Source organism: Paroedura picta, chromosome 12 (genome assembly GCF_049243985.1).
Source record: "Paroedura picta isolate Pp20150507F chromosome 12, Ppicta_v3.0, whole genome shotgun sequence".
Lineage (NCBI taxonomy): Eukaryota > Metazoa > Chordata > Lepidosauria > Squamata > Gekkonidae > Paroedura > Paroedura picta.
The window spans coordinates 45178159-45194262 of NC_135380.1; the positions used below are offsets into that span (position 1 = coordinate 45178159).

General features: G+C 48.8%; 1 protein-coding gene across 1 annotated transcript; it reads right to left on the minus strand.

The window, feature by feature from the left end:
• Positions 1-752: 752 nt before the first annotated feature.
• LOC143821240 (torsin-1A-like) lies at positions 753-15371 on the minus strand. Its single transcript, XM_077304905.1, has 5 exons — positions 15096-15371; positions 12883-13148; positions 6498-6673; positions 5901-6028; positions 753-3662 (listed from the first exon to the last, which is right to left on the minus strand). The coding sequence occupies exons 1-5, from the start codon at positions 15307-15309 to the stop codon at positions 3418-3420; spliced, it is 1029 nt and encodes a 342-aa protein (XP_077161020.1). The 5' UTR covers positions 15310-15371; the 3' UTR covers positions 753-3417.
• Positions 15372-16104: the final 733 nt, after the last annotated feature.

Here is a 16104-nt window from a genome sequence, read left to right on the forward strand (position 1 = left end):
CCAGGCTGAGGGGCCACTCCTTGTCACTCGAGCCCCACAGTGCCCCTGCTTGCAGGTGTGAGACCTATGAGTGGGCCCGTGGGCAGGCACTTAAGTGGCATACATTCCCTGTGGATGCAGTGCACAGAGAGGGTGTATTCAGGCGGTTCCATTCTGTGTGTACACATTTGCTTGTGCAGTGTCACTCTTACAAGCGGCTGTAAGGATGAGGGAGCAAAGGACATAGAAAGTTTTTCTGCCAGGGAGTTGACGAGTCTGTCCTTGCAACTTGCTTTAAGATGCAGGAGTCTTACATTATTGCTAGATTTGATTTTTATACCACCCGTCCCTGCAAGCTGGCTCAATACAATATTAATAAAATATAATAAAACCCAGTTAAAAACAATTTAAACCATCTTAAACGACCTCAGAACAGCCAGGAAGGGTTTCCCTCTCACCTACCTAAAAATTGTCTGCTGGCTAACCTGACTGCAGATGGTTTTGGGGGCATGAGCTGAGGAGGAGATCTTGGCTCCAGCAAGGCCCGGATTTCAGTTGGCAACTCATTCCACCACAGAGTGCTCATGAGGTCTTGTCTTCTGAGAACTGTTCTACGTCTACCTCTAGTTGGAAGGTAAGCTCCACGAAACAAGCAGGACTTGGTTCTCAAAATGCAAATACTCACTTCAACCAATATCATAATTCCTCCTTCCAGCATGAGGTTAACCTGCACCAAGGATGAAGCAGCTGCACAATCACACCAAGCATGTGGCTGTTTGGCCAACAGAAATTTATTTGGAGATTTACAAAACACCACGAGTAGCAAATGAAACCTGGCACCAAGATCATTTTGTGCAACTAGAGCTGCAATCTGCAAGTAGGTTGCATTTAATTCCTTCATTTCCTAGCAATATGATTGGCGGGGGGGCCTGAAGGGTTTCTGCACTTGAACCTGTCCCCCACACTTGATTTTGGGCCTGCAGGGGAAGGGCTCTGAGTGGGCTGACACAGGCTAGCCCAGTGGCACCAGATCTTGGACACTATGCAAGATCAGCTTGGGCTAGTTACTGGGATGGGAGACTGCCGAGAGATACCAGGGTCGGATATACCAGGATACACAGAGGCAGGCCATGGCAATCCACCTCTGCATGCCTCTTGCCCTCACAATCCTATGGGGCCACCAGAAATCACTTTTGACCACGGCAGGGAAAGGGGGTATCCTTTTCTGTATGGTTTCTCCCCACTGCATCTGTTAGAGAGGGCATGGTTTCAGCAGGGGAAATGTTGCAGCCGGATTCACAGTGTTACATTTCCCAGCCCAAAGGGGAGCTGCTCCCAGGGAAGGCTTTCTGCTCCCCAAAGGTCACATCCTGCAGAGGCACTCTTAGGATCCACCTGCCCTGGGCCCATTGGGAGCGGCATGGGAGAAGGTGGGTCAGGGTGGTTCTGTGGCAGCTCTGCTGAACTAGCCCCATGCCTTGATGGCAGCCGATGTGCTGTCTGTCTCTCATCTTGGATGGCGGCAGCCTCTAGTTAGTGGCGGGAGAACAGAGACCATCCTGGCGAGGCCCTTGTTTTGCCACTTTGTATAGCTAAACATATCCCATATATTTCCTCCCGCAAAACCGCAGGGCAGCTCACAACGTTCAGTAAGATGAAGAATTCATGCACAATTTACATTTTTACAACATATATTTTTTAAAGCCTAGTAAATTCATGATTATTGCCCCACCCAGTGCTGCCTTGACCCTGATCTTAAAAAAAAACCAATGAGAAATGCCTGCCGTTCTCCTCCAGGGGGATATTCCGGGGGGGGGGGTCGCTATCCCAGAGAAAGCCCAAGACCAGCCTGGGCCTGTTCTCAGGGTCCTGCACAAGGGGACGTGCAGCAGGAGCTGCTGGGCAGATGTGCAAGCCCCTCCTTATGCCAGCTGAAACAACAGCTTCTAGAAGACAGAAAAAGGTAACAGGGAAACAAGCTCATCCAGAGAGCTTTCTGGAAGATGCAAAAAGTGGTGGTGAATTTGTAATACCGAGCATCTCCAGCAAAACAACACCTGAAACGCTTTCCCTCTGTAGCTTTCTTTTAAACTGCCACCTCCCTGGTTCCTGGTGGCACCTGGCTATGACAATTGATCTACCAAGATCCATTCCCCTGGAGAAAATGGCTGCTTCAGAGGATGGACTTTATGGCATGATACCTGCCAAGCCCCTCCCCTCCCCAAACACTGCCCCGCCTCCACCCCTAAAATCTCCATTTATCTTCCAAGCCAGAGCTGGCCCATGGGCCATGTAGCCTGATGGGAAGATCCCACAGGGGTTGGGTGCCTGGGGAAGTCCCCCTCCCACCCCTGCCCCCCCCCCAGCCTGTTGCCACTAATTAGACAAGACATGCCAAACCTCCCCGAATTGCTGCAGGTATTCTTAAAAGCCATGCAGCTCCCCCACCCCTATTTCTATGGACGAGGAGACATGAGGCAGCCATGCACCAGGCCCAACGCCTGTCTGCTTAGACTGCCACAGCTTTGCCAGCCCCCTTCAATCTCTTCCAGAGGACCGTTCAACACCTGGCCTTGAAAGGCTAGCGGAATGTCAGAGCTTGGCTTCATTAGTAAAACCCTCAAACCAAGATTCTGTGTCAAGTGGGGGGTTTAAGCATTCTTGCGCTGGTGAGATAGATGCCCCTGTCTGTCTCCCACAGGGCCACTGTGCACTGCAAAGGATTCTGGGAGAGTCATTCCAGTTCAGACAAGGATCCTTGCTAGGTCCCCCTGTTGGATTAAGCGAGGGATTCAAGAGTGTCGTCAGGCTGGACGCTGGAGGCAAGGGACCGGACTGCCAGCAGTGGACGTACTACAGGCTAGTGGGACAGGGAGCCCCTCCCCTTCGGCTAGGGAGGGACTCCTGAAGCGTACTTCGAGCAAACCTTCAAACCTAGTATCCCGCTCCTGCGGTTAGTTCAAATATCAGGCCAAAGCACCCGAGAGTCTGGTCTTTTCACGGAAAAACACCCCACTGATCTAATAAGCTGGAGAACCCCATTTCTTGAGAAGAACGCCCCCCCCCATTCTTGCTTTAAGCCACCCGTTCCGAATGCCTCTGCTGCCCCATCAGCCAGATGCCCAATCCTAATGAGGCAGAGGCCTAACAGGCCAGGGACTGCTCTCACAGCCCCACAGTCCAAACGGCTTCACAGTCTGCAGGCACTGTCAAGACAATGCTCAGGAATGGGGGGCGTCACAGACAGTTCTGAACTTGAGGCCACGCGGCTGAGGTCGTTTTGTCATCAGGCTCTTTCTCCCCCTGCTGAAGATAAGAACAGGTATTATTGTCTGTTTACATTATTTCAACCCCCTCGTGAACAGTGTGTGAGGGGCCAATCCTTCAAGTTTTGCAATTGTGTTCATTTTCTTCATTGAGGACGAGATCATAAAAATATCACAAGTAAAAATCCAGCTTTGTGTATACAGTTTTGCATCCTTTGTCGGAATAGATCCTCTCCTCCTTCGGGAAGTAGGTCATCTCATCCGCTACCTGGGTCACAATTTCCTCATCCACCTCGTAGCCCCGAGACTCGAGTTCCACCCGGACACACATTTTCACGTGCTTGTACTCCAGGGGAAGAAAGGGGATGAAGTAATCGATGAGGTTTCTGTCAATCAGGCTGCTGTGCCAAAAGCCACCTGTTGAAAAAGAAAAGATTGGGAAGGAGGAAAGATGGTACTTGGTGAGACACCCTTGCTTTTGAGAAAGCAGCTGCATGAACAGCAGAAAACCATGAAATGGGAGCTATTTTTAAAATATTTATACCCCACGTGTCCTCTTGGCTCAAGGTGGCTTACAAGGAGTATTTAAGAGATTCAGGTGCGTCTTCATGTTGGTCTGAAGTAGCAGAACAAAGTTTGAGTCCAGGGGCACCATTAAGACCAATATAGTTTTATTCAAGGTGTGAGGTTTCAAGTGCAGGCACACTTCTTCAGAAAATATTTCAGACAACTACATTAAAAACAAGTAAATAAAACCTTAAAACAGCCTCCCTCCAAAGATGCCCATCAAAGGAATAAGGCTTAAGATGCCTCTTCAGAGGGGGGCCACAAGGGCCTGGAGTTTCGATTGAGAGGCCCAAAACCTTGTTGGTCTCTCTAAGGTGCCACTGAATTCAAATCCAGCCAAATGCTTCCTGCAGCAGTTCTATGATAGCTGTCTTTAACCAGTTGATCCACTCAAAGGAGAAGACACATCTCAGTCAGTGATTTGCAGGCAGGAGGTCCCAGGGGAGGGTTCAGCAGCACATAATCCAGAGCCTGTGCTGGACCTATACATGTCTTGGCCTGTTCAGCAGCTACCTGGGAAACCTCCTGACTGTAAGCACCTTGCAGCCCGTGATGAGAGCCTTGCTGTCTCTCAGGCCAATGAACCACACAGCCAATCAGTGCTCAGAAGGCAGAAGCAGTGGACCCCACTCCCAAGCCACTGGAGATAATTCAGTTCAGACCTCCTGCAGGCTCCCTACCTTGTGTCCGCCCCCCCCCCCCAACTCTAGAGGCAAGGCAAGCAGGCACTAGAGACATGGCCTTTTCTTCAGGGGCACCCTTGCCTTTGGAACTCCAACCAGAAGCTGTCATGTTTTTATCCCTCCATCCTCTCTAAGGGGCAGTATAGTGAACTCCAATTTACCCTTCTCCGTTATATCTTCACAAACGAGCTGTCATCTGTAACAGAGTGTTGCTCGGACCCCAGGTCTCCAGCATTCCAACCACGACACCCCACTGGGTCGAGCAACAGATGTTCGCCTGGTTCGTAGCTCTGCCTGGCTTCGGGCATCAGGTAAAGCTTTGGATTCTTTTTCTCTCCCCTTGACAGACTATTCCTTCTTCTGGGGGAAATACTTTGCTTTGTTGGGTCACTCACAGGCTTTTTGGGGTTTATGTAAAGCAACGGTCTTTTCAAACCTTTGGAATTTGGATACAGGGTGGTGGCCCCCAACCACAAAACGGGTATCATGGGAAGTGGAGCCAGTCACAAAAATGGCCACTGCAGGAGGTGAAGCCACACACAGAGCAACTGGGTCCAAGTGTAGGGATTAAGAGTGGTCATTTTAAAGAATACACTGGGAAAGGAGTGGGAGAGAGAATACAAACTAACACCGTTCTGGCAACTACCACCCAAACAATGTTGTTTTATTCAGCACAGCCAGTCCTACTCCCAGGGGCCAGTAAGAAGCCCCGTTGGGCAAGAGCCCCGCCTACTTTCTAAAAATGCTCAGCAGGTGCCAAAGGTCACCACGCTGTTGATCCCTGATTTAAAGGCTTCTTTTAGAGTACTACTAGTTGCATTTTATTGCTGCTCCTTTTGTATATGAATAAATAAAGCCATAAATAAAATTATTTGATTTTTATATTGTTGTTTCGCCAAGGACTTTTGGAGGGACATACCAACCCATAATGATCATAAGGTTACAAGGCACCGAGTGGCCCAAGGTCACCCAGGAAGCCTCAAGGAAGAGTGGAACCTGAACTCGGGTCATAGTCCCATGCAGTGACCCACACATGGGATCTAAAGCTGTACAGCTTTACTGGCGATATTGGAAGCCTGAGAGATATTAAATTTAGAATCAGAATTCTGCCTGCATGTATTTCCAACTTCCCAGCATTCAGAAGAGTGAGAGGGAAGAACTGAGAGAGAGAGAGAGAGAGAGAGAGAGAGAGAGAGAGAGAGAGAGATCAAGAATGCAATTACGTACAGGCTTCTTTGGCACAGTAAATTCCCTGAACTCCATGGACTGCCTTTCGGATAAGCACCCATGAACCATCACTTTCTACCCACATTTAGTCAAACAGCATCCCAATGAGCTCAGTGACATCTGCTCTCGGGTAAACACGGACCAGGAGTGCATCTTTGCTGTCATGATTGAAACTCACTATTTTTGTTATTGAAAACAGACACAGACACCGAAGTCTCCAGATCTCGCAGTCCCAGGTCCTCTCGTTTCTTTCCGCTTCTCCAAAAATCCAATGCTACTTCGGTAATTTTTTCAGCCCCAGCATTGCTAGAAAAACAAATAATAATCAACCAGGTTTCTTTTTTCTTTTCCTTTTTACAAAAACATCATGCTTGGTGTCCAACAAGATCTCAAAGCAAAGCTTGATAAAATCCCAAGGATTTAATGACCCTAGGCTTGGAGATTAAGAGGGGCGGCTTCTAATCTGGCGAACCAGGTTTCATTCCCCACTTCTCCACATGCAGCCAGATGGGTGACTTTGAGGTAGTCACAGTCCTGATAGTGCTGTTCTCACAGAGCAGTCCTCTCAGAGCTTTTCTCAGCTCCACCTACCTCCCAAGGTGTCTGTTGTGGGGAAAGGGAAGGTGATTGTAAACTGCCTTGAGACACCTTTGGGTAGTGAAAAGCAAGGTATTAAAACCAACTCTTCTTCTCGATGCTGACTCCCTGAATGCTAAGTCTCCAGGCCTCCTCGAGATGGCAACCACCCACGCATGAAAACCCTTTCCCAGCTAACCTGAGGAAAATGAAGATGGCTTTCCGATAAGACACCCCATCCAGCTGCTCGTAATAATCCAGGAAAGGTTTGATGGAGTCAATGAGTCCGGCATGCATTTTATCCATCTCATCAAAGATGAAGAGTGACCTTGCGCAGGCGCTCACGTTGCCCCTGACCCACAGTTGTAACTGGTCCTAAAAGGCAAAGGGAGAATTCTAAACACTCCATCTGTCCTTCCCCTCTGTCAAGATCCGCAATTTGCAGAGACATAATTAAACAGTATCAGAAATAACAGAAAACATGCAATGCAAAAGGAGCAGGCAGGGCACATTACAATTATCAGTCATCCCAGGGGCCCTCTGAAATAGCAGAGCCTTAACTTATTGACTAAAGACCAACAGGCCATCTAGTCCCCATTCTGTTCTGCACGGCAACCTGCCTGATGCCCCTGAAAGGCCACAAAAACCTGCTTTTATCTATCCTGAATCTAGTGTCTGCCAAATTCACTGGCCGTCCCTATTCTGCTGTTTCGGAAGAGGGGATTCTCCCTAACCACTTTCTGCATAACACGGACAACACACTCAATACCTTGAGCCTTCCCTTATAAGGCAAATGCTCCATCCCCTTGTTCGGTTGCCATTTCCTGCACCACTCTAGGCCTTCAGTGCTAAAATGGCCTTCAGTCACAGCAGACACATGGCAACTCATGATGGACAATGACTTCTTCAATGTCTGCCTCTCTCACCATTTCCTTTAGAAGAGCAGGGAAAGTGGACCATGGGGTCTGGGATTTGCCTATGGGTGTGGAAGCCATGTAAGGGAGAAAGGCAGGCCCTCAGGTACACTGGGCCCTGACCACATATGGCCTTGAAGAAGATTACCGGAACCTTTAGCCTGGTCTGGAAGTCAACTGGTAGCCACTTCAGTTGATGGAAGATGGGCTGGATGTGGGACCTCTATGGTGTTGCTGTGAGGACCCTGGCCACTGTGTTTTGGACCAGCTGTGCTTTTCAGATCAAGGTTAAGGGCAGGCCTGTGTAAAGCGAGTTGCAGAAGTCCAGTCTGGAGGTGACCGTTGCATGGATCACTGGAGCTAGGTGCTCTGGGGCCAAGTTTGGCTTCGCAAGCTGTCCTACTCTTGTGACCTGAGATTCCACTGAGAAGGAAGCATCCAGGATCCAGGTTCCTGGTGCAGTGAGCCACTGATAGCTGCACATCATCCAGGGTGGGAAGACATGCTTCCTCACATGGTCCCTTCCTACCTAACCACAGGACCTGCATCTTTGAAGAATTGAGCTTCAGATGACACCTCATCACTGCTTCCAGGCAGCTGGCTAATGCTTCTGGGGGAGTCATCCATCCATCAGGAGAAAGGGTGTCATCTGTATATTGATGACATCCCAGCCTGAACTACCATACGAGGTGGGCAAGAGGGTGTTGAATGAAATTGGAGAGAGGACCGCTCCTTTTGGGACTCCACAAGTGAGTTGTCAGTGGCTTGATAATCTCTCTCCTATTCCTAGCCTCTGTCCACAACCCCGGAGGAAGGAGTTCAGCCACTGAAGGGCCATCCCCCATATTCTGACATCGGTGAGGTGGCTAACTCGAAGCTTATGGCTGACTGTATCAAACACTGCTGAGAGATCTAGTAGTATCAGCAATGCCAACCCACCTTGGTCCAGCTGGCAATGGAGGATGTCCATCAGGGCGACTAGAGCGGTCTCTACTCCATGGCCACGCTGGAAATCTGACTGAGATGGGTCTAGGACCGAAGCTTTTTCCAGGAAGGCCAATATTTGATCTGCAACACCTTTTACACCATTTTCTCCAGAAACACTAAGTGTGAGACGGGTCGGTTGTCGGGCTCTTGCGGGTCTAAACATTTCTTTTTCAGTAGCGTATATAACGTCAGGTTCATGGGGAAAAGGTTCATATAGGATCTAGGTGAAAGAAGGTCTGATTTCATGGGTGGAAGTACACTGGAACTTTGCAATCTGATTACAAGCAGTCATCTGGTCTTCTGTGGTTGTATGTTCAGGAAATAAAAGTTTTATACATATTGTTGTTGTTGTTGTTAGGTGCGAAGTCGTGTCCGACCCATCGCAACCCCATAGACATTGATCCTCCAGGCCTTCCTTTCCTCTACCATTCCCCGGAGTCCATTTAAGTTTGCACCTACTGCTTCGGTGACTCCATCCAGCTACCTCATTCTCTGTCATCCCCTTCTTCTTTTGCCCTCAATTGCTCCCAGCATTAGGCTCTTCTCCAGGGAGTCCTTCCTTCTCATGAGGTGGCCAAAGTATTTGAGTTTAATCTTCAGGATCTGGCCTTCTAAGGAGCAGTCAGGGCTGATCTCCTCTAGGACTGACCGGTTTGTTTGCCTTGCAGTCCAAGGGACTCGCAAGAGTCTTCTCCAGCACCAGAGTTCAAAAGCCTCAATTCTTTGACGCTCAGCCTTCCTTATGGTCCAACTTTCGCAGCCATACATTGCAACTGGGAAGACCATAAGGTAAAGGTAAAGGTCTCCCCTGTGCAAGCACCGAGTCATGTCTGACCCTTGGGGTGACGCCCTCTAGCGTTTTCATGGCAGACTCAATACGGGGTGGTTTGCCAGTGCCTTCCCCAGTCATCACCATTTACCCCCCAGCAAGCAAGCTGGGTACTCATTTTACCGACCTCAGAAGGATGGAAGGCTGAGTCAACCTTGAGCCGGCTGCTGGGATTGAACTCCCAGCCTCATGGGCAAAGCTTTCAGACGGCTGCCTTACCACTCTGCGCCACAAGAGGCTCATGGGAAGACCACAGCCTTGACTAAACGCACTTTTGTTGGCAGGGTGATGTCTCTGCTTTTTAGGATGCTGTCTAGATTTGCCATAGCTTTCCTTCCCAGGAGCGTCTTTTAATTTCTTTGCTGCAGGCCCCATCTGCAGTGATTTTGGAGCTCAGGAAGATAAAATCTGTCACTATCTCCATTTCTTCCCCATCTATTTGCCAGGAATTGAGAGGGCCGGATGCCATTATCTTTGTTTTCTTGATGTTGAGTTTCAAGCCAACTTTTGCACTCTCCTCCTTCACCCCCATCAACAGGCTCTTTAGTTCCTCTTCACTTTCTGCCATTAGAGTGGTATCATCTGCATATCTGAGGTTGTTTATATTTCTCCCTGCAATCTTGATCCCAATTTGTGACTCCTCTAATCCCACATTTCTCATGATGTGCTCTGCATACAAGTTAAATAGGCAAGGCGACAGTATACAGCCTTGCCAAACTCCTTTCTCAATTTTGAACCAATCAGTGATTCCATGTTCGGTTCTCACTGTTGCTTTTTGACCTGCATATAGGTTTTTCAAGAGACAAATAAGATGCTCTGGTATTCCCATCTCTTTAAAAACTTGGCACAATTTGTTGTGCTCCACACAATCAAAGGCTTTAGCATAGTCAATGAAGCAGATGTAGATGTTCTTCTGGAGCTCCCTAGCTTTCTCCATGATCCAGCGTATGTTGGCAATTTGATCTCTAGTTCCTCTGCCTCTTCGAAATCCTGCCTGTACTTCTGGAAGTTCTTGGTCCACATATTGCTGGAGCCTAGCTTGTAGGATTTTGAGCATAACTTTGCTAGCATGAGAAATGAGTGCAATGGTGCGGTAGTTTGAAGATTCTTTGGCATTGCCCTTCTTTGGGATTGGAATGTAAACTGACTTTTTCCAATCCTGTGGCCATTGCCGAGTTTTCCAAATTTGCTGGAATATTGAGTGTAGCACTTTTACGGCATCATCTTTTAAGATTTTGAATAATTCAACTGGAATGCTGTCGCCACCACTAGCTTTATTGTTGCTCAGACTTCCTAAGGCCCATTTGACTTCACATTCCAGGATGTCTGGCTCCAGGTCAGTAACTACCCCATCGTGGTTATCAGGGATGTTAAGTTCGCTCTTGTATAGTTCCTCTGTATAATTTCGCTACCTTTTAAAAATCTCCTCTGCTTGTGTGAGGTCCCTACCATTTTGGTCCCTTATCATATCCATCTTTGCATGAAACGTTCTCTTCATATCTCAAATTTTCTTGAAAAGATCTCTGGTCCTCCCCATTCTATTGTTTTCTTCTATTTGTTTGCACTGTTCATTTAAGAAGGCATTCTTATCTCTTCTAGGTTTTCTCTGGAATTCTGCATTCAATTGGGTGTATCTTTCTCTTTCTCCCTTGCCTTTTACTCCCCTTCTCTCCTTAGCTATTTGTAAAGGATGATTTTAGTTACTACTTCTTCTACAATGTTGTGAACCTCCGTCCATGGTTCTTCAGACACTCTGTCTATCAGATCTTAAATCTATTTGTCACCTCTACTGTATATTCGTCGGGGATATGATTTAGTTCATACCTGAGTGGCCTAGTGCTTTTCCCTACTTTCTTCAATTTAAGCCTAAATTTTGCAACAAGAAGCTGATGATCTGAACCACAATCCACTCCTGGTCTTGTTTTTACTGACTGTATAGAGCTTCTCCATCTTTGGCTGCAGAGCACATAGTCAATCTGATTTCTGTGTTGACCGTCTGGTGATGTCCATGTGTAGAGTCGTCTCTTGGGTTGTTGGAAAAGAGTGTTTGCTATGACCATTGTATTCTCTTGACAAAATTCTACCAGCCTGTGCCCTGCTTCATTTTGTACTCCAAGGCCAAACTTGCCTGTTATCCCGGTTATCTTTTGGCTTCCTACTTTAGCATTCCAATCCCCCATGATGATAAGCACATCAGTTTTGGCGTTGCTTCTAGAAGGTGTTGTAGGGCTTCTTCATCCTCTTCAGCAGCAGTGGTTGGGGCATAGACCCGGATTACTGTGATGTTGAATGGTTTGCCTTGGATTCGAACTGAGATCATTCTGTCATTTTGGGGATTGTATCCCAAGACTGCTTTTCCTACTCTCTTATTGATTATGATGAAGGCTACTCCATTTCTTCTGCGAGATTCTTGTCCACAGTAGTATACCTGATGGTGATCTGAATTAAATTCACCCATTCCTGTCCAGTTCACTGATTCCTAAAATGTTGATGTTCAGTCTTGTCATCTCTTGTTTAACCACGTCCAGCTTGCCTTGATTCATGGATCTGATGTTCCAGGTTCCTATGGAATAAAAATCTTTACAGCACTGAACTGTCTTTTCACCTCCAGCTACCTCCACAACTGAGCGTCCTTTCAGCTTTGGCTCAGTTGCTTCATTCATTCTGGAGCTACTCATACTAGCCGTCTGCTCATCCCCAGTAGCATATTGGACACCTTCCGACTTGAGCGGCTCATCTTCTTGTGTCATATCGTTTTGCCTTTTGGAACTGTCCATTGGGTTTTCATGGCAAAGATACTGGAGTGGTTTGCCATTTCCTTCTCCAGTGGATCACCTTTTGTCAGAGCTCTCTGCTATGATCTGTCCTTCTTGGGTGGCCCTGCATGGCATAGCTCATAGCTTCACTGATCTATGCAAGCCTCCTTGCCACGGCAAGGCAGAAATCCTTGAAGGGGATTTTTATACATATAGCCTATGGCTTAAAGCCCATTTCAGGAACTAAAACTGTCAGCTAAGGAAGTATATCAAGTCTTTTCACAGTGACAGAGACTTCCTGTTGTAGGAGCTCTGGACATTTAACGTTCCATGTTGGAAGTCAGCACTTTAAAAGCAAAGCTTCAAAATCACAAATTGACAGAAAGTTCAGGAGATTCAAGGGTGTCTGACTGCTTTCTGTGTTTTTAAGAATATCATAATGATCTTCATCCTCTGTATCTGTGGGTATTACTGATTTAACAACAGCAGTCTGATGTTTATAATTTTATTGAGAACCTGCAGACTTCAGTACTCTGGTTTAGTAGCTGCAAATGGTTGAAGCTATTCTGCTACAACCTAATATGTGAAACACCTACAGTCAGAACTTAATCCACTGCCATTTCTCATAACACAAATATTAGGTAAAAGTATCCCCTGTGCAAGCACCGAGTCATGTCTGACTCGTGGGGTGACGCCCTCCAGCATTTTCATGGCAGACTCAATATGGGGTGGTTTGTCAGTGCCTTCCCCAGTCATTACCGTTTACCCCCCCTCATTTTACTCATTTTACCGACCTTGGAAGGATGGAAGGCTGAGTCAACCTTGAGCCGGTTGCTGGGATCGAACTCCCAGGCTCATGGGCAGAGCTTTCAGGCTGCATGTCTGCTGCCTTGCCACTCTGCACCACAAGAGGCTCTAATATTATGAAAATATTAACACAAATATTATGAACTCATTAAGGCATTTTTGTAATATATGTATGCAGTTACTGATCTTTTCATTGAGTCAGGCACTAAATTTTTGAGGAACTTGAGTGTTTTCTCAAAAGTACCTGTTCTCTCCATCCACACACATTATGTTTCAGTGATGTAACATTACCTTGTACTGGGTGATGTTTTGCCGATGAGGGAAATGCAAAGTGGAGACAAAGTGATGGACATATTTACTGTTGAGGCCTCCTTCATAGATGCTCTCTGCAATGATCTTGCTGACAAAATTCTTGCCCGTGCCTGTCCAGCCATGCAAGGAGAGGGTCAGTGGCTTTTTTGGATTCGTGTTGTTCAAAAACCCAGTGACAGCTTTCACAATGACCTTTTTCACCAGGTGCTGTCCAAAGAGCTTCCTGTCCAACTCCTGCTCAAGCACTAGAAAGGAAGAACAACACCAGTCTGCTCAATGACAATCGGAACTGCTTCCACATCAATGCCTCTATGTTTTCAGCCTGCCATTTGTAGAGGGCTCTGTGTACATATCAAACCACAGGTATGAAGCTACTACTTAAAACAGTCGGTTCTGTTGGGAGATCAGTCCTCTAGAGAAGTGGTCCCCAACCTTTCTGAGGCTGGGGACCGGCAGGGCATCGGGCCGCGCCCGCGTGGACCGCACCCGCTCATCGGGCCACGCCCGCGCATTGGGTCGCGCCCGCATGGGCCATGCCCGCGCATCGGGCCGCGCCCGCATGGCCGCGCGGCCCTTCCGCAGTAAGAAGTTTCCCGGGCCGCAAGCTTGCGGCCTGGGAAGTTTTTTACTGCGGAGGGGGGGGGGAGAGGGAGCCGCGGCCCGCAGGTTGGGGACCACTGCTCTAGAGACCAGTGGTCCCCAGCCTTTTTATCACCGGGGATCGGTCAACGTTTGACAATTTTACTGAGGCCCTGGGGAGGGGTAGTCTTTGCTGACAGACGTCACCAACACCGCCTGAGCCCCTGATCCACTTGCTTTCCCCCCTCCCCCGGCACCCCTGACTTCCCGCCACCTGCTGGGGGGTGCTGCCAGCAGCAGCTGCATAGTGCCACACCGAGGGGGAGCCCCAGCCATGGCGGCTGCTGGAAAGGTAAGCTGGCAGCAGAGTGGCAGGACAGCCCCCAAGGCAGCAGCCGGGGAGGAGGACAAGGAGGAGCCGTGCCCCGGTACCAACTGATCCACGGGTGTCTGTTGTGGGGAGAGGAAAGGGAAGGCGAATGTAAGCCCTTCAGGTAGGGAAAAGCGGCATATAAGAACTCTCCTTCCTCAGTAATATCAAGGCTCTCTCAGACTCACCTCCCTCACAGGGTGTCTGTTGTGGGGAGAGAAAAGGGAAGGCAGAATTTAAGCCGCTTGGAGACTCCTTCGGGTAGAGATAAGTGGTACATAAGAACCAACTCTTCTTCTTCAAAGGTGCCCCCTGGCTTAAGAAGGCTGGGGGCTGGAAAACAGGTAGGATGCATATAGTCTTCCTCCACCTTGCATGGCTGTTCCTCCCAAAGAAGATGAAGGTTCCTTAACCTGGGGGCAAGCATTGCTCAGCGGAGTGGTAGGATCTGTCTGTTTATTTCATTTAACATTGTTAAGTCACTGCTGCTAGCAATGACTTAAGACAGAGCTCATCATATAATGGTGGCTAAAAACTTTGAGGTTGCTCATTCAGATTTCTGCCACAGGCTCAGTAAACAAAAACTTAAACAAGCATATCCCATCTACAAACATCCCTCACCATCAGAAAATACTTCCTAATATTTAAGTGGAAACTACTTTCCACACACACATATACAACTCGCTCCAACAGGCCTTCTTCCTAACCCGATTCCTTTGCCCGGCATCAGAGGCCCCATTCACAAGTTACAGTGACTGCCCATGCAATCCCTGCACAGTGTACACTAGATTTTTGTTCCTAAATGCACTGAGCAATTCTCATGGTACATTCCGGGCCCGTAAAAGCTGAAGTGTGATGAAAACCCCACTTTTATTCCGGTCCTTGATCTCGTGAAGACACATCCGCCTTTTTGCCCCCTAATGGGCATGCATCCTCTGTTGTGTGAGCAGAGCCAGAGGAGCGTTCCAGCTGCTCCTTCCCACCCACCCCACATGTGCTGCTTGCAGACAGGTTTGCGGGAGGGGGGGGTGTTGAATAATGGTGCTTTTGGGGGGAGCCTTCGATGGGCGCTTCGGGCCCCCTCCCCAAGAGGCCATGTTCTCGGTCCCCAGAGACCTCCCGCCAGCCCCGGGAGCATGGCAAGAGTGCTTGCAGACCCCTCCCTGACGTCACAGCAACCTCCTCCTCACTGGCTGCGGGCGGCCGCCTATCCTCCTGACGTCACAGCCCCCGCCCCTCTCACCTGCCCCTGCCCGCGCGCCCGGCCTCTGCTGGCAGCACTCGGTGAAGTAGCAGTAGAGCCGCGGGTAGGAGATGAAGCCGGTGAGGGCCGAGGCCGCCGCGCCAGCCAGGGCCAGGCCCAAGCTGATGGGCTCCACCGCCTGCGCCGCCGGGCCCAGCTGGCAGAGCACGAAAAGCAGACCCCAGGCGGGCGCGCGCCTCCGCAGCAGCCTCATCGCCGCCGGCTGCGCTCCCCGCCCTCCTTCCCGTAGTTTACCTCCTCAGGACCGCGCTTCCGCTTCCGGATGGCCACTTCTGACGTCGCCGGCGCCATCTTGCGGACGGCCTGCAAAGCGGAGCGGGATTGGCTCGTCTCCTCCCGCTCAGGCGGCGGCGTCTGCGCAGTCCGGGCAGGGCCTGAGCACGTCCCTCAGGCTGCGCGTCGCCGCTTATCTGTTGTCTTCACCAAAGCACTTTCCAAGATCTTTTCATCAGTACCAAAGATGCCAAAGGAGGTCTGAGAGACCGTGAAGTAAATTTCAAAAAGGAATCAGATATTTCTCAAATAGTTGCACAGTTCCAAAATTCCGTTGAAGAGAAGCATATTTGATGGCACTTTCTCTGGTGAGGAATACAGATAAATCAGAAATAAAAACAGACAAGAATAATCTTTTTATTCCGGTTAACAGTTCATATTAATTGTACTCTACTCAGCCTTTGTTCAGAACTCTCTATGATTTCTGTATTTATACTGAACAAGCTACTTGATTATTTTTTGGAACCCTAGAAACTACTCAAGGTCGGCTGTGGTCCATGCTTATGCAGGAGATGACCAAGGGAGTCCAGGGTTCCGACAAAGGCAGACAATGGGAAACCCCCTCTGAACATCTCTCGCCTTAAGCCCCATTAAAAGGCAGAAGTTTTCTGGGTTAGTTGAAAGGCAAACCAGGGCCTCGAGATCTCTCCTGCTTTGTACGGGGTTGCGTGCCCCTTGAAAAGCTGGCTTCACAGCTTGGGAGCACTGTTGACAC